Source organism: Poromitra crassiceps (assembly GCF_964638095.1).
Source record: "Poromitra crassiceps genome assembly, chromosome: 4".
Taxonomy (NCBI): Eukaryota; Metazoa; Chordata; class Actinopteri; order Beryciformes; family Melamphaidae; genus Poromitra; species Poromitra crassiceps.
The window spans coordinates 28,989,297-29,006,796 of record NC_139626.1 but is presented as its reverse complement, the minus strand read 5'-3'; the positions used below and the strand labels follow the sequence as shown (position 1 = coordinate 29,006,796).

The window sequence follows — 17,500 nt, the reverse complement described above, 5'->3', positions numbered from 1 at the left end:
GGAGTTTCAGGTAGACTGAAAACTCCTGGGATAAGGCCATGTGAAACCTGATATTGTTGTTTGACATACATTATACTACACCAAATACATTAAGAAAGGTCTGTCTGAATGCATTTCTTTCTTTCTGAATCAGGGTAAGTGGGGAAAACTGTCAAATTCCCCAAAACTACTGTATCTCTGAACTATGTCTTTAACCAAATCACACACATTTAGGCTATTCTATGTGATCTCTTGATAACTACTCAAAGTAAGTTATACTCCGTTCAGTTCATCAGCTTTAGCATTCACTTAGCTTACTGTCTGAGACGCGGCCATGCAGAATTGCCACCGTGCAGCAGAAGAACGTGCAGTAAAACCTTAAGGCTATTGCAGATTGGAACATGAGATAAATAAATCTGAAATTAGGTCAGCAGCATTGATTTCATCCTAAAGTTTAATGGGAAGTATTGCTGGACCGGCACTTCCTTGATTTTCTGTGTAGTTCGAGCTTTGAAAAACTGTCCACACGGTCGAGGCAACAATAAAAATAAAAAACTACAAAACCCACAATGCATTTCACCTCCGCCACGTCTATTTCAGCAAATCATGATGCATGTAATCGGTCACATGTCTTGAAACAGTGATATACATGTATACATGTATACATGTATACATGTATGTGTCGCAGCCGGCATGAAAGGTAAAATGACACGCCCGTTGCCGTCTGTGTTAAAGGGATATACACGCAAATGCTGCATCCGGTATCAATGGGTTAAAGGGCACATGCAAAAAAAAAAAAAAAAAAAACGTTGAACTGATAGTATTAATCGGTTAATGTTGAAACGGTCGATTATCGGTTAAACGGTTATCGGTCGACATCCCTAGTTGTGCTTCGCCGGTGTTGTTTGGGGTTGTGCGTTTGCAGAGGAAGCCCTTTTCCACCTCTTTTTATCACACGCAATAAGCCAAATGACATAACGACCTATTGTTTGTTCTAACCTGTCGGCTCATCTCCTTGGAGGATGGGCTTTTACTGCTTCCTAACACCCCTGATTGGGGCAAAGAAAGAAGGGGAGTGAGGGGCAGTTAAAATAGTTTGACACTCTCAAGGTCCAGCCAGCAATCTCCTCTCCGCCCTCGTCCATAAAGCTCTTTGAGTTCCCCTCCTAAAACCCCTCTCTCTCTCTGTTCTCCCCTCTCCCCCTACCTACCCACTCTCTCTCTCTGTTCTCCCCTCTCCCCCTACCTACCCACTCTCTCTCTGTTCTCCCCTCTCCCCCTACCTACCCACTCTCTCTCTCTCTGTTCTCCCCTCTCCCCCTACCTACCCACTCTCTCTGTCTGTTCTCCCCTCTCCCCCTACCTACCCACTCTCTCTGTTCTCCCCTCTCCCCTACCTACCCACTCTCTCTGTTCTCCCCTCTCCCCCTACCTACCCACTCTCTCTCTCTGTTCTCCCCTCTCCCCCTACCTACCCACTCTCTCTGTTCTCCCCTCTCCCCCTACCTACTAGAGCTGTCACTTTTTATTCGAAATTCAAATTTAACTTTGAATGTGGGGGAGGGGGGGGCATGTTCGAATGTAATTGACCTGTTCGATTTTTTATTTTTTTTAAATTAAAATAAAATAAAATAAAAAATTACAACATTGTTTTCTAACTTAGCATCGATGCTAGCGGGACTTACCCAGCTATCGTCATTGCCTGCTTACTGCTGCTTGCTGGTAATGTTAATCCCATGTCAGAAAAAGTCTCCAGATTTGTCGTGTTAGTCTCTTCTGAGAAAGATTGTCTCCAGGGTCTGAAAAGTTGTCTCGAGTTGGATGCAGCCAAGTTTGTGAGGCAGTGTTGTGACTGTGAGCGTCCAAGCTAACACAGCAGCAGAGAGGAGCTGACTGACAGCTGAGGATTTTTTTTTAATATTCTTTAAATATTTTATATTATATTATATTATATTATATATATTTATACGATGTAACCGGCGGGTGCGGACTGCATAATCGGGCACGTCGGGCCGATGCCCGGTGGCCTGGCCTGGCCTGGTAAAATATATTCGAACATTTTGCGGGCAATTAAAGTTTGTTGGAAGTTTATTTTGGGAAAGAGTGACAGCTCTACTACCTACCCACTCTCTCTCTGTTCTCCCCTCTCCCCCTACCTACCCACTCTCTCTCTGTTCTCCCCTCTCCCCCTACCTACCCACTCTCTCTCTGTTCTCCCCTCTCCCCCTACCTACCCACTCTCTCTCTGTTCTCCCCTCTCCCCTACCTACCCACTCTCTCTCTGTTCTCCCCTCTCCCCCTACCTACCCACTCTCTCTCTGTTCTCCCCTCTCCCCCTACCTACCCACTCTCTCTCTGTTCTCCCCTCTCCCCCTACCTACCCACTCTCTCTCTCTCTGTTCTCCCCTCTCCCCCTACCTACCCACTCTCTCTCTCTGTTCTCCCCTCTCCCCCTACCTACCCACTCTCTCTCTCTCTGTTCTCCCCTCTCCCCCTACCTACCCACTCTCTCTCTGTTCTCCCCTCTCCCCCTACCTACCCACTCTCTCCGCTGGGCTCCCACTTCCAACTTTCCCCTCAATCAAGGACACAAGTAGAAGTTCCCCCCTCGTCGTATCCTTCTATGATTTGCATGTACATAACATGACATTAATATAACATCATTAATTATTAAATACATTACCGTTTATTTCATCAGGCCTCTCTCTCTCCCTCTGTCTCTTGACTCTCTCCCTCTGTCTCTTGTCTCTCTCTCTCCCTCTGTCTCTTGTCTCTCTCTCTCCCTCTGTCTCTTGACTCTCTCCCTCTGTCTCTTGTCTCTCTCTCTCCCTCTGTCTCTTGACTCTCTCCCTCTGTCTCTTGTCTCTCTCTCTCCCTCTGTCTCTTGTCTCTCTCTCTCCCTCCGTCTCTTGTCTCTCTCTCTCCCTCGCCTTCACTGCACCGTGAGCCACTGGCCACTTTCACTTAACCTCTATCAGGCCATACTTAACTCCAATTGGCACTTGGTGACTGTGTAAAAAAAAAAAAAAACTTGTAACGGACAAGCCCGTCTTTTATTGTCACACGAACACCACAATACATGCATGCGGCCACAACACACTCATGCTGACGGTGGCCGGAGAAAAGTGTCCTCTGCATTTAACCCATCCAGGCATTTTTTTTCCTCCGAGGGGCAGGCCAGGAGCAGTGGTCGCTTTCTCGTACAGCGCCCGGGGACCAACTTCGGATGTTGTCGTCACTGGTCGGATGACGATGACGATCTGATCTTCTGCATGTTTGTGTGTGTGTGTGTGTGTGTGTGTGTGTGTGTGTGTGTGTGTGTGTGTGTGTGAGTGTGTGTGCGTGCGTACACACACACACACACACACACACACACACACACACACACACACACACACACTCACTTACACACGCATGTTTGTGACAATCTGCTCTGTCACACCTCCTCCCGTCAAAACAAAGCCAGTCACTGTGGACCCAACTTCTTTGACCAGGGGCCACTGATATGACTGGGCACCACCTGGCACCGTGCCAGCACCCTTATTCCCCTTAAGATGATGTAATACCCTCCACCCCCCGTCTCTCTCTCTCTCTCTCCTTTCACCCCCCCGTCTCTCTCTCCCTCTTTCTCTCCTTCCACCCCCCCTCTCTCTCTCTCTCTCTCTCTCCCTCATCTCTCTCTGAGCCTACACAAGAAAGGGAAAGAAGACATTAGTTTAGTCTGCTGGCGCCTGCACTCATTCAGAATGATCGCTCATGTTTCGGACGATTCTGCACTCACTTGTTGTGGTGCTGTGTGTGTGTGTGTGTGTGTGTGTGTGTGTGTGTGTGTGTGTGTGTGTGTGTGTGTGTGTGTGTGTGTGGGCTTCTGACAGACAGTGTGACTTTTTGGGTCTAAAAATCAATGTGAGAGCTGCTTGTGGGGGGGGGGGACAGGGGGGGAGAAGCATTTTCCCGGGCTAATCTCGTGTCTTCTCCCTCCCCCTCTGATATAAGCAATGAGCAACAGTCCCACTATCTCTTAGCTCTGGCTGTGCCTGTGTTTCACAGGCTGTTTCCCACACGATGATGCTCTCCCCCCTCGCAGAAGAAAACAGAGGCTGGAAAATTTGCATTTTCTGACAGCCATTACTCAGAGACCTAATCCTGTCAAGGAATGTGTGGCTGCTATCAGTGCAGGTGAGGGGTGGCCCAGGCCCAGGCCTCCACACTGGGTCTCTTATCAGGCGAGGGGTGGCCCAGGCCTCCACACTGGCTCTCTTATCGGGCGAGGGGTGGCCCGGGCCCAGGCCTCCACACTGGGTCTCTTATCGGCCGAGGAGGTGGCCCAGGCCCAGGCCTCCACACTGGGTCTCTTATCGGGCGAGGGGTGGCCCGGGCCCAGGCATCCACACTGGGTCTCTTATCAGGCGAGGAGGTGGCCCAGGCCTCCACACTGGGTCTATTATCAGGCGAGGAGGTGGCCCAGGCCCAGGCCTCCACACTGGGTCTATTATCAGGCGAGGAGGTGGCCCAGGCCTCCACACTGGGTCTATTATCAGGCGAGGAGGTGGCCCAGGCCTCCACACTGGGTCTATTATCAGGCGAGGAGGTGGCCCAGGCCTCCACACTGGGTCTATTATCAGGCGAGGAGGTGGCCCAGGCCCAGGCCTCCACACTGGGTCTCTTATCGGGCGAGGGGTGGCCCGGGCCCAGGCCTCCACACTGGGTCTATTATCAGGCGAGGAGGTGGCCCAGGCCCAGGCCTCCACACTGGGTCTCTTATCAGGCGAGGAGGTGGCCCAGGCCTAGGCCTCCACACTGGGTCTATTATCAGGCGAGGAGGTGGCCCAGGCCCAGGCCTCCACACTGGGCCTGTTATCAGGCGAGGAGGTGGCCCAGGCCCAGGCCTCCACACTGGGCCTGTTATCAGGCGAGGAGGTGGCCCAGGCCCAGGCCTCCACACTGGGCCTGTTATCAGGCCCCCCTCCTCCATGCTTTCCTCTTATCAGGTGGAGTCAACAGACTGGGGCCTGCCTTAAATAAGTGTCACAGTCAGTGGGGGCGGAGCTACAGATAACTCCTCCACAGCTTGTGGGTCAGACCCAGCTGTGGCTCAGGTGGGGGAGCAGAGGCATTGTTGTCCAGGTAGCAGCGTGGTTTACAGCACGCGTCACAGAAGCTCCTGCTGCGATAATATCCTTTATTTGGGCAGTGAGTGATCATCACCCGTCTTGGAAATAAAATATAATTGAGCTGTGATGGCTTTGGCAGCCATGACACAGCTGCATGACTGTCACATGACACATGACTGTCACATGACACATGACTGTCACATGACACAGCTGCATGACTGTCACATGAAACAGCTGCTGCCTGTTTGACAAGTTGCAACAATGCTGCATGGAATGTTGCAGAGTACATGACATAAGTCATTTAGCACACGCTTTTGTCCAAAGCCACTTACAATGGGACATGTTGTCAACAGTAGTGAAAGCAACTGTGCAGCACAGTCTTTGTCAGCTTTTCATAAGAATAAGTAGCATTTTGTTGAATTATTATGTTTTACTTTAAGAAGGGTAAGAAGATTCAAGAGGCGTCCAGGTGTAACCTGAAGAGATGTGTTTTCAGTCTCCGCCGAAAGACAGGCAGTGATTTGTCCGTTCTGACAGGAGCGGGGAGCTCGTTCCTCCGTTGTGGCACCAGGGACGAGAAGAGATGAGCGACTTTTGAGCCCACGTAGCGATGGAGCGGCACGGCGACCTGCAAGCGTGGAGTGAGGCGAAGTGAACCTGACCACAGATTGCAGCTAGGGAGGGGCAGTGTTATGTACTGAGCAGTGATTCTCACACTTCTTCATATCAAGGACCCCTAAACTGGCACAAATGGGATTTTCTCCCAGGGTGCCCCATCTGATATGACTTTTAGATGTTTTATTACAGAAGGTGTATGAAACCCATGACCAAAATAGTCATACATTCTGTCATTAGGTTACTTATGGATGGAATTATAGTGTGGGGGGCGAATATTCCCCCTTTTGCTGGGGCCAGGGGTCCCTGGCTGGACCCCACTTTGAGAACTACTGGTCTAGAGAGTTTAGGTGGAGACACATTTATTACGAAGGTGATGTCACTCCAAAGCATGAAAACACGCAGTTAGCTCTTTCTCCCAGGCAGCTGCCTGTGGCAGAGAAGAGTGAGCCGTGTCAGTGACCATGACTCTGTGACTTTGCCCCCTGTGCCGGGCGGTTTGAGGCGTCTCGCTGGGCAGCACTTGAGGAAAAGTGGGATGGGGTGTTGTTACCTCGGGTGTACAAGGGTGGTAAACCTTGGATGAGATGTGAGATGAGATGAGATGAGAGAGAGAGAGGCGAATGCGAGTCAGCGTGGTGGTGGTGGGTCACCCGGAGGTGAGGCTGCCTACAACTTCCCTGGGTTCAGGAAAAGTTCAGCCGCATAGCATTAGGCAAATTAGCGAGACAGCGGCTGGGGGAGAGAGAAAACTCTGAGGGTAGGAACCGATGAGAGCGTGGGGGGGGGGGGGGGAATTAGTTGGGAAGGAGGAGCCCAAATAAAGTGAGAACAGAGACGGGAACTTCCAGGAAAGAGAGAGAGATACACCACTCAAATTATGTCCATGGACTCCGCGTAAAGATATGAGACACTCATTACCGGCCTTATATAACTTCATTATGTCCGCCGATACATTCCTATTTAAAGCCCCCGCGCCTCATATGAGGCAAGGCGGCGGGCTCACCCTCTCCTGGGCCGCTGTTTTGGAGGAGGAGGAGGGGGGGGGGGGGGGTGATGTCTCTGAAGGGTTAACCGTGGGAGGAGCGACGCATGAAAAGAGACTGGGGGGGGGGGGGGGGGTGTGAGTGGAGGTGGAGCCAAAGCCCCCAGCTGCTGTGCCTTGTCACATTTCTGCAGAACATGATAGCCGCACGGTTTGTGTGGGAATGATCCAGGCTTCTCGGGCTGGAATACAAACAAGGCGGTTTGTGCTGGACGTTCCATGCGAGCCGAGCGGGACATTGGACCCGACGACGATACAAGCCGCCGGGGTTGCTGCTGTAATGTAACGCAGGCAGGGAGACCTGCTGGATTATACGGGGCTGACACAGAGTGCACCCACGGCGGACGCAAACGGGACAATCGTCCGTGGTATCCCAAAGGACAAACTGCAACTACACACGGAATTTCCTTCCTGATATTTGCGCCCTCACCGCCTCGCCGATCTGCCCGTGTTTATCCACACGGACTTGTGGGAGATTTCAGATTTTTTGTATTATTTTTATTTATTTTTTGCTTGGATTACATTGGGGTTATTTTTGTGTGTATGTGTGTGTGTGTGGATACGTACGGGCTCCGATGCTGCTCTCTGTGTTAGAGCAAGGCCGAGAGGACTGATTCTATTCCGCTGAAGTTATTCGCCTCGTTTTTCGATGTAATCCTCTGCGCATATTCCAGCCGCGGTCTGCATTCAACATCATGCTGACTGTTCTTTTAAATTATTATTTCAAATTGAGCGCAGCCGATTAGGCTATTTCAGACAGCGATATTCCCTCCACGGCTCTGTGAAGAAGACGCTTCATCTCCAAATGATTCCTTTATGCCTGGATGTATCACTTTTCCATCGAATTTAATGCAGTTTCCCCCCCCGTTCGGCCCCCTCCCGTAGCTACTACCTCTGCTGGTGGCGAGCTGAAAACCACAAGGCGCACATTATTATTGCCCGTGCGCGCCTCATTGTAGTGATTATTTTTTTTGGATAGTAATCCCCTGCTATCGTCTCGCTTCGCATGATGTATGAGAGTGTGGACGTTGTGGGACTGAACCCCAGCCCGAACCCGTTTTTAATGATGGATTACTACAACCAGAGCAGAGGATGCTTGGTCCCGGAGAAAGGACTGGTGCCCGGAGCGCCACATCCCTACAGCACGTCCATCAGGAACCAGCACTGGAACGGCTCTAACCACTGTAGGTGTCTCCCTCAACACCCCCTTAACTTCCCCCTTAAACTTCATTTCACTAATTGGAGAAGTTAACATCGAGCCTCTTGTCTCACTTCTGTGTGAGAGTGTGTCAGTGTGTGTGTGTGTGTGTGTTTGCGAGCGTGTGCGTGTGTGCCATATTCATCTGACGTTTTGCTATTCTCTCAACAGTCATGACACAGTACAGTATAGTGTTATTATAGGGCTGTTATTCCTATAGTACCAGCCTGTTGTATTTTGAATTGTTTTAAGCGGAGGAAAACACGCTGAAATTCGCCGAACAGCGCAGCATATTATCCCCATAACTGCATGATCTATACTTGACCCACTTTCTGCTCTCGCTCTCTCTCTCTCTCTCTCTCTCTCTCTCTCTCTCTCTCTCTCTCTCTCCCCCCCTCTCTTTCCCCCCTGTATGCGCTCAGGTTGGCTCTGGTGTGTTTTTGCGCTGAGAAACCTTGGCGAGATTGCGGCTTTGTGCGCTCTGATCTAGGCCACGTTTATCCAAGCTTTTGGCCTCTGAAATATGCACTTAATAGAAACAAGGTTTTTGCAAAAGCCACGCCAGCGTTAATCAGATCAAACTTTCCTGCTGGCGTGATCCCTCGGCTCCTCCGCTAAGCTGGATAGCTGCAGCCACAGTCCCTCAGCAACACACTCAATTTACTTCCCCCTTTACTGGGCAGTCCTGCATGCTTTGCTTATAGACTTAGTTAAACAGGTGAATTGTAAATAAGAGCTGGGGGTTAACAGTTAGAAGGTCAGTGTGCGGCGCTGACTTCAGTGTATACACTGTTGTGTTGCCGTTTCAGCAGTTTGAGTATTGGAATATGCATATTAAATAACAATAGTAATTGTCATCATTCTAATAAATGTGCTGTCAGAAAGAAAATATATAGTCACATCATTTTGTGCTGTGAGTGTGTAGTACTGCTGATAGGTCTATCTGTAAAATAGGCAGGGTTTGCGTAAAGACAACATGCATTATCTTTTGCGTTGTATTTTATTTCATTTTTAATGTCTGGACAAGTTGATGTCGACTTGTTTTTGTGTGGTAGTTTGTCTTTGGTTACATTATTAAACCACATGCAGCCATGGTAGTGGGCTGTCTTTCAGTTGATGTTCCCAGAATTGACACTATATATCTGCTGCAACCAGAGAGTTTTATTGCAACAACAAAGTATCAGCGTGGCGTCTTCCTCCCCACGCTTCTTTAGCTGGCCGCGGCGCAGCACAGAGCGCACACGCTGCCTTTTAGAGAGGAGATGGCTGTGTTGTCTTTCCCAGCTGACGGAATCTCCACAGGCTCTTAACCCATTGATACATGATGCAGCATTTGCGTGTGTATCCCTCATTTGTGTGTGTATCCCTTTAAGACCGCGAACGAAGACGGTTCGCGGTCTTAAAGGGATACACACACAAATTCTGCATCAGGTATCAATGCGTTAAGGGCCAATTTCCTCCTGGTCTCCAGACTGTAGAAACGCATGACAACGGGGGAATCTTTTTGACGTTTGGCAGCAAACAACACATGCAACCCGAAATGGTTTTTGTTGTGTGCTGCTGCAGCCTCTCTCTCATTTTCTCGGCTCGTTTCTCCAAGTTGGGATGAGAATAGAAATTCCTCCCGACTAAAAGGACAAGTCACATATATAGGCACACACACACACCACACACACGCTCCTTTCCAAAGGTCACAGGAGAGAGTATGGTCAAAGTCAGGCGCTTCTCCTCCACACAGATACCATCATCACACTGGATGCTATTTATTGTAGTGGCCCAGTAAACCGCTCTAGTGGCTGCATTGATTTAAACCATGTGAGCTTGTCTGAGGGAGGAGGGGGGAGGGTGGTGTGTGGGAGGAGGGGGGGAGGGTGGTGTGAGGGAGGGTGGTGGTGTGAGGGAGGGGACTCAGGGGGTGGTGGCCCAGGAAAGGACCTCTGAACCCTGACTCCACTCCACATTGTTGTGCTCAACTGAGGAGTTGGAGAGGGGGGGAAGGGAAGAGGTGGTGTGTGTGTGTGTGTGTGTGTGTGTGTGTGTGGGGGGGGGGGGGGGGGGGGGGGGTTAGCATAGCGGCTCTCTGCCTTACTGCTTGAATGTAATAAAACATTGAGTGCACTGTGTGTGTGGGGGGGGGGGGGGCTGTGCAGAGAGAGGAGATGGGTCGGGGGGGGGGGGGCTGTGCAGAGAGAGGAGATGGGTCGGGGGGGGGGGGGGGGGGTGATGGAGGAGAAGATGGGCACAGCAGTACGCTCACGTGGCGCCGAGGCTTATTGGATCATGTGGGTAGAAAACAAAACGGCTGGATTCCTATTTTCTCTCCCTCCTTCTCTGAGGGCAGAACTCCAAACCAGTCAGCTAGAGAGAGAGAGAGAGACAATCCCAACAACATCTGTTGGCTTGGTCTTTATTTAAATGTGAACTTCACAGACAGTAGTCTCATGGTATGTTCTCCTCTGTAGTCTCATGGTATGTTCTCCTCTGCACGTGCTTCTGGAAACAGATTGCTGCTCGAGTTCAGCATGTTTCTTACCCCCTCAGCCCTTTTCCTTTTTGGTCCTCCTGTGTTTCCGTGACCTCTAACTGTTCATTATGGGGCTTTTGAGAAGAGCTTTGGGGCTGTCTTCTTGAGTGCTGCTGCACCCGCTGACATCTTCACTTCACGTGGGGTTCCTTCAAGACGTTTCAAGGTGTCACCACGGCGCTTTCCATCCAGCCGCCCGTCAGCGCAGGTCTGCCCAATCGCACGCCTGGTGTTGGTGAGCAGGCCTGCAGGGGCTCCGGCCTTCTACATTAAATGCTCTTGATTCCTCCTCGTTTCCACCGGGCGCCTGTCTGAATCCTTACAGCGATTACAGCCTCATGAATGAAGGAATGTGCAGGGGCTTGTTCACATGACTGTCACATGACACACTGCAGAGAGGGGGGGGGGGGGGCTTGTTCACATGACTGTCACATGACACACTGCAGAGAGGGGGGGGGGGGGGCTTGTTCACATGACTGTCACATGACACACTGCAGAGAGGGGGGGGGGGGGGCTTGTTCACATGACTGTCACATGACACACTGCAGAGAGGGGGGGGGGGCTTGTTCACATGACTGTCACATGACACACTGCAGAGGAGGGGGGGGGGGCTTGTTCACATGACTGTCACATGACACACTGCAGAGGAGGGGGGGGGGGGCTTGTTCACATGGCTGTCACATGACACACTGCAGAGAGGGGGGGGGGGCTTGTTCACATGACTGTCACATGACACACTGCAGAGGAGGGGGGGGGGGGCTTGTTCACATGACTGTCACATGACACACTGCAGAGAGGGGGGGGGCTTGTTCACATGACTGTCACATGACACACTGCAGAGGGAGGAGAGAGGGACAGCATGGTGGGCTCAAATGCTCACCGCCCCACGGACCTGTTGCCTCTCTGCTTTTTCCCAGGCCGTCCCCTACAGAGGGTGGCAGAACACAAGCGAGTCAGACCCAGGCCGTCCCCTACAGAGGGTGGCAGAACACAAGCGAGTCAGACCCAGGCCGTCCCCTACAGAGGGGGGCAGAACACAGGCGAGTCAGACCCAGGCCGTCCCTTACAGAGGGGGGCAGAACACAGGCGAGTCAGACCCAGGCCGTCCCTTACAGAGGGGGGGCAGAACACAAGCGAGTCAGACCCAGGTCGTCCCCTACAGAGGGGGGCAGAACGCAGGCGAGTCAGACCCAGGCCGTCCCTTACAGAGGGGGGGCAGAACACAGGCGAGGCAGAGAGAAGGCAAATTAGCTTGTTTCTCGTCTCAAGGCGGGCTATTGGCAGCGATGGCTGTGTGTCTGAGGGGCAAAGTGACTGGCAGCCTAATCTGACTCATGTGTGTCTGAGGGGCAAAGTGACTGGCAGCCTAATCTGACTCATGGCTGTGTGTCTGAGGGGCAAAGTGACTGGCAGCCTAATCTGACTCATGGCTGTGTGTCTGAGGGGCAAAGTGACTGGCAGCCTAATCTGACTCATGGCTGTGTGTCTGAGGGGCAAAGTGACTGGCAGCCTAATCTGACTCATGGCTGTGTGTCTGAGGGGCAAAGTGACTGGCAGCCTAATCTGACTCATGTATGGCTGTGTGTCTGAGGGGCAAAGTGATTGTTAGCCTAATCTGACTCATGTGTGTCTGAGGGGCAAAGTGACTGGCAGCCTAATCTGACTCATGTGTGTCTGAGGGGCAAAGTGATTGTTAGCCTAATCTGACTCATGTGTGTCTGAGGGGCAAAGTGACTGGCAGCCTAATCTGACTCGTGTGTCTGAGGGGCAAAGTGACTGGCAGCCTAATCTGACTCATATGTGTCTGAGGGGCAAAGTGACTGGCAGCCTAATCTGACTCATGTGTGTCTGAGGGGCAAAGTGACTGGCAGCCTAATCTGACTCGTGTGTCTGAGGGGCAAAGTGACTGGCAGCCTAATCTGACTCATGTGTGTCTGAGGGGCAAAGTGACTGGCAGCCTAATCTGACTCGTGTGTCTGAGGGGCAAAGTGACTGGCAGCCTAATCTGACTCGTGTCTGAGGGGCAAAGTGATTGTTAGCCTAATCTGACTCATATGTGTCTGAGGGGCAAAGTGACTGGCAGCCTAATCTGACTCATGACACACAACCGGAAAAAAATAAAAATACATCTAACTAAACATATATCATCCATGCCTCAACTTAGTAAAATCAAGGGTTTCAAAATATGCCATCTCAATGTCAGAAGTCTAGCCCCAAAACTGGACGAAATTAAAATATTACTACAACAATCCAAAGCAGATATCCTCATAATCACAGAAACTTGGTTAACACCCAGTATTCCGGACTCATTCATCTCTATAGAAAATTATCAACTCCACCGTAGGGACCGCCTTAACAAGCCAGGAGGCGGTATTTTAATACTTATAAATCAGTCATATGGACACTCAATAACACATATTGAAACAGAATCTGAAACAATGCAACTGGTCATCAACTTCACAACTCAACAAGCCATCACAGTTATTGCCACATACAGACCCCCTAACTCCAATACTACAGACTATATCAAACAGCTCACCGACATTTTAAAATCTGTTAAAACGAAAGAATATCTCCTCATAGGTGATATCAACCTGGACTATAAGGACAGCTCATCCAAACCACTGAAAGCAATGACAGAAAAACTAGGACTTCACCAACTAATTAAAGAACCAACCAGAATTTGCAACACCTGCAGCTCCATCCTCGACCTTATCTTCACTAATCAACCCTCTAAATACGCTCAGACAGGAGTCATTCACACCGCTATATCAGATCACTCACTTATATACACTGTTAGAAAAAATGTCAAACCCCCCAAAAGCCATCAACTCTGTACAATCACCAATATACCAAAATCAAAACTGGCCCAGTTCAACACTGAAATTAATAACATTGACTGGAGCAGCCAGCTGGCTCTAGACAACCCAGAACAGATTCTGACAGAATTCCATGAACGCATTGAAACAGTACGAAATAAATATATCACCACCAGAAAGCTCCAACCACGGCAGCCCAAGTTACCCTGGATAAACTCCGAAATCTTAAATATGCTTAAACAGAAGACCCTTTTTCTCAAACAATATAGATTAACTAAGACAAGTGAAGATAGAGCAGAGTTTGTAAATATTAAAAATAAATGTACTTTTGAACTACATAAGGCTAAAACCACATATTACCACGAACTAATCAATCAAACTGCCAATAACCCTAAAACTCTATGGAAGACACTAAATACAATTACTGGTCAAAACCAGAACAATAAAAGCAACAACATTCAAATATCGCATCAAGGAACCCTTATCACAGACCAAGATAAAATTGCTAGTGCATTCAATGATTATTTCATCTCATCAGTTAACGAACTCGCAGCAAACTTTGATCCCCCTATATCTCCGACACCTGTACCCCCCCCACCAAATCAGTTCTCATTCTCTGAAATCACCCTAGGTAAGCTGACTAACACCTTCAACGCGTTAAATAACTCAACAGCCAAGGACGTCTATGGACTTAACATGCAATTTTACAAGACTCATGCTGATAGCCTCCTGCCTCTATTTCTCCACCTAATCAATCTCTGCATCAGACAGTCCATTTTCCCCACTGACTGGAAAACAGCAAAAATAATTCCCATATACAAAACAGAGGATCCCACAGTGATCTCAAATTACAGACCCATATCTATTCTCCCAGTTCTATCGAAACTATTAGAAAAAACTCTCGCAAATCAGTTAGTTGATCACCTGGAAAACAACCACCTCCTTAATGACTCTCAGTTTGGCTTTCGTTCAGCGCGCTCAACTCTATCTGCTCAATTACTTTTCACTGAAAACATACGCACATCTCTTAATAAAGGACATACCACTGGAGCCGTTTTTATAGATTTCCGCAAAGCCTTCGACACGGTTAATCACCAAATTTTACTCAACAAACTGGTCTCCTTTCAACTCTCTCCCCCTGTTTTATCTATGTTGTCTTCCTACCTATCAAACAGATCCCAGCTAGTCAAGATTGGGAAGGGAACATCACCCCCACTGCCTTGTAACATGGGAGTCCCCCAAGGCAGCATACTGGGCCCATTGTTATTTATAATGTACATCAATGATCTGCCAAATCTCTGTAAACACTCACAATGTCTTTTATATGCTGATGACACAGTTATCTATGTATCTGACTCAAATATAGACACCATCAACACAAAACTCACCTCCGATCTCCAGCTCCTAAATGACTGGCTAAAAACCAACCATCTCACCATCAATGTAAAGAAAACAGAATGCATGTACTTTCACTCACCTAGGAAAACCATCTCCATATCCGCTCCAATCACACTGGCAAAGCAAACACTTACTATTACAGACACTTATAAATATCTTGGAATTCATTTAGACTCTCACCTCACATACCGCAACCACGTCCACAGCCTAACCAATAAACTCAAACAGAAATTATATGTCTACCGCAAGATCAGGCCATTTCTCACACCTATTGTCTCTGCCACCTATCTGAATGCCATTTTTCTTTCCAACCTGTCATACTGTCTCCCCATCTGGTCCCTCACAACTAAAGAAATCACAGAACCATTAGCTAGACTATACAATAGAGCACATAAAATACATGGTAATTTCTCAAACTGGTCCCATCACTGTACAGCCCTATCACTTTCAAATGCCCCAACCTTCCAAAATTACTCAAACCTGTTAGCCATCAAATTTTATTTTCAGCTACAAAACACTAACCTCCCCCCAGCAATTTCAGACCTACTGCCTAAACCCAGCACCAGACCCTCTCTTGTTACACGTTCAATTACTCAAAAACTTATACCTGTCCCAATATATAAAAATAACTTTGGTTTAAGATCCTTCTTCCGTACTAATACAATAATCTGGAATGACATACCCCACCACATCAAATCCATCATATCCGCTCCGCTCTTCAAACATACCTATAAGCACTACATATTAACAAACCAAGCCTGCAACCACTGATTCTCCTGTTGATTTTTATTTATTTATTTATTTGATTGCAAATGTATATTGTCGTTAATGCTGATGTATTTTATTCTGAATAGCACTTTGAAATGTATTTTAGAACTGTATTATATAGGAACCTGCTGTAAACCAGTTTTATACTGAGTCAGGCCAGGTTTGACTGTAACTAGAATTGTTGCTTTTAAACCTTTTCCTACAAATAAACTGAAACTGAAAACTGATGTGTGTCTGAGGGGCAAAGTGACTGGCAGCCTAATCTGACTCGTGTGTCTGAGGGGCAAAGTGACTGGCAGCCTAATCTGACTCGTGTCTGAGGGGCAAAGTGACTGGCAGCCTAATCTGACTCATGTGTGTCTGAGGGGCAAAGTGACTGGCAGCCTAATCTGACTCGTGTGTCTGAGGGGCAAAGTGACTGGCAGCCTAATCTGACTCATGGCATTCTAAGCGTGGAAGAAAAGAAAACGACAACACGGATGGTATTTTATTGTTTTTCAGCGCTAAGGGCCGTAACAGCAGGAGCAATTTTGGGCAAGGGTGAAGGGGAGGTTGGTTGGAGTAGATTTGTTTAGAGGAGAAAGTCAGAAAGTTGCAGCTTGCTGGTGAAGTCCAAACCCAAAGCCGTGTGGTTTCTTCAGTCAGACCGCTCCTCATTGTTTGTGCTGCTAGACAGCAACATGGAGAACGTGCGGCTGATATATTTGGACTCTGCACATGCCAACAGATTTCTGCGTTGTTGGCTTTGTGAACGTAACTGTGGATATTAGACCCCGCCCCTTCCTTGTTTTATATTAGACCCCACCCCTTCCTTGTTTTTGCAAATTGTATCTGGCAAGTGAAAAGATCCATAAACAACACCGCATAAAGAGCCAGACCTGTCCCAGAACTCAAATGGACTTGGCCATTCTCCAACGTCAAACGGAGGGCCGTGGCCATAGATATAGCCAAAAAAGGTACCGATACAAAATATTTCAAATCAGTCGATATCGATAATTATTGATCATTTTAATTACCTATTTTTAATAAAGACCAATAGAAAAAAACGGCTCAGCTGCTCTCCTCTCATGTGCTCCCAAGTGCGAGGCGGAGACTAAATAACCGCCTGGTCCGCCAGTGAATATTATGTTCGGGTGGGAAGTTTTTAAGAATTTGTCTATTAAATGATTGGCTGCTTGCGTTGTCACTCATAGCACGCTCGATTAGCAAGGGACATATCGATATATATATATAATATATATATATATATATAAATACAACTATTTTCATATTGATATATATTGCTATTGTTTTATCGCCCAGCCCTATACACACACAAACAGCTGGAGAATCATCTAGTCTCTCTCTTCCTCTCTCTCTCTTCCCCTCTCTCTTTCCCTCTGTCTCTCTCTCTTCCTCCCTCTCTTTCTCCCTCCCTCTCTCTCTCTCTCCCTCCCTCTCTCTCCCTCCTGGGGCTGTGTTGATCCCAGCTTGATGGGACAGGCAGGATGGATGGACAGCATTGAGGCAAGGTCCCCTCTTCTTCCAGGGGAGGGAGGTGTCAGGTGGGCTCCTTATTGCACCACGTCTGCCTAACCCCTGTCAGCCAATGGCCATGGTGATTTAGTAGGCTGGACGCCTGGAACGCCAGAGAGAGAGAGAGAAGCATGTCCCCAGAAACACGCCCGCTTTCACCTTCAGGTGCACATCAATAAGGCGTTTTGTCATGGAGGTATGTCTGTGAAGGCAGCACGGGGTGAGGGGAGTTCAGTGCTGCCTGCCTGGGAAAAGGCTGCGGGGCAGCATTTCACAACCTGCCATCACTCGCTCCCAAAATGCCACCTTGCCGTCAACCTTCAAAGGCATCACTGGCCCCGCCCCCCCTTGAGCGCCGCCGCGCATCGTTGACTAAAGACAGAATGCCCTCGTGAATTGGGCGTTGGCCATGATGCCACAAGGTTACCAGGGGTGACAGGAACTGGTGTTTATGTGATACAGGTTTTTTTTTTTCTTCCAGGTGTAATGAACGGGTGTGGCCCCTCGCCACCTTGAATATTGGCA

General features: G+C 48.8%; 1 protein-coding gene across 1 annotated transcript in view; it reads left to right on the top strand.

Annotated features, from left to right (window-relative positions):
- Positions 1-7,759: 7,759 nt before the first annotated feature.
- The window catches only part of raraa (retinoic acid receptor, alpha a), a gene marked incomplete at its 5' end in the record, with an annotated part of 105,686 nt that continues 95,945 nt past the window's right edge, over positions 7,760-17,500 (top strand). Inside the window, one exon of the mRNA XM_083634844.1 lies at positions 7,760-7,937. Coding sequence (XP_083490970.1) covers positions 7,760-7,937 — 178 coding nt within the window. The remainder of the gene's footprint in view (positions 7,938-17,500) is intronic.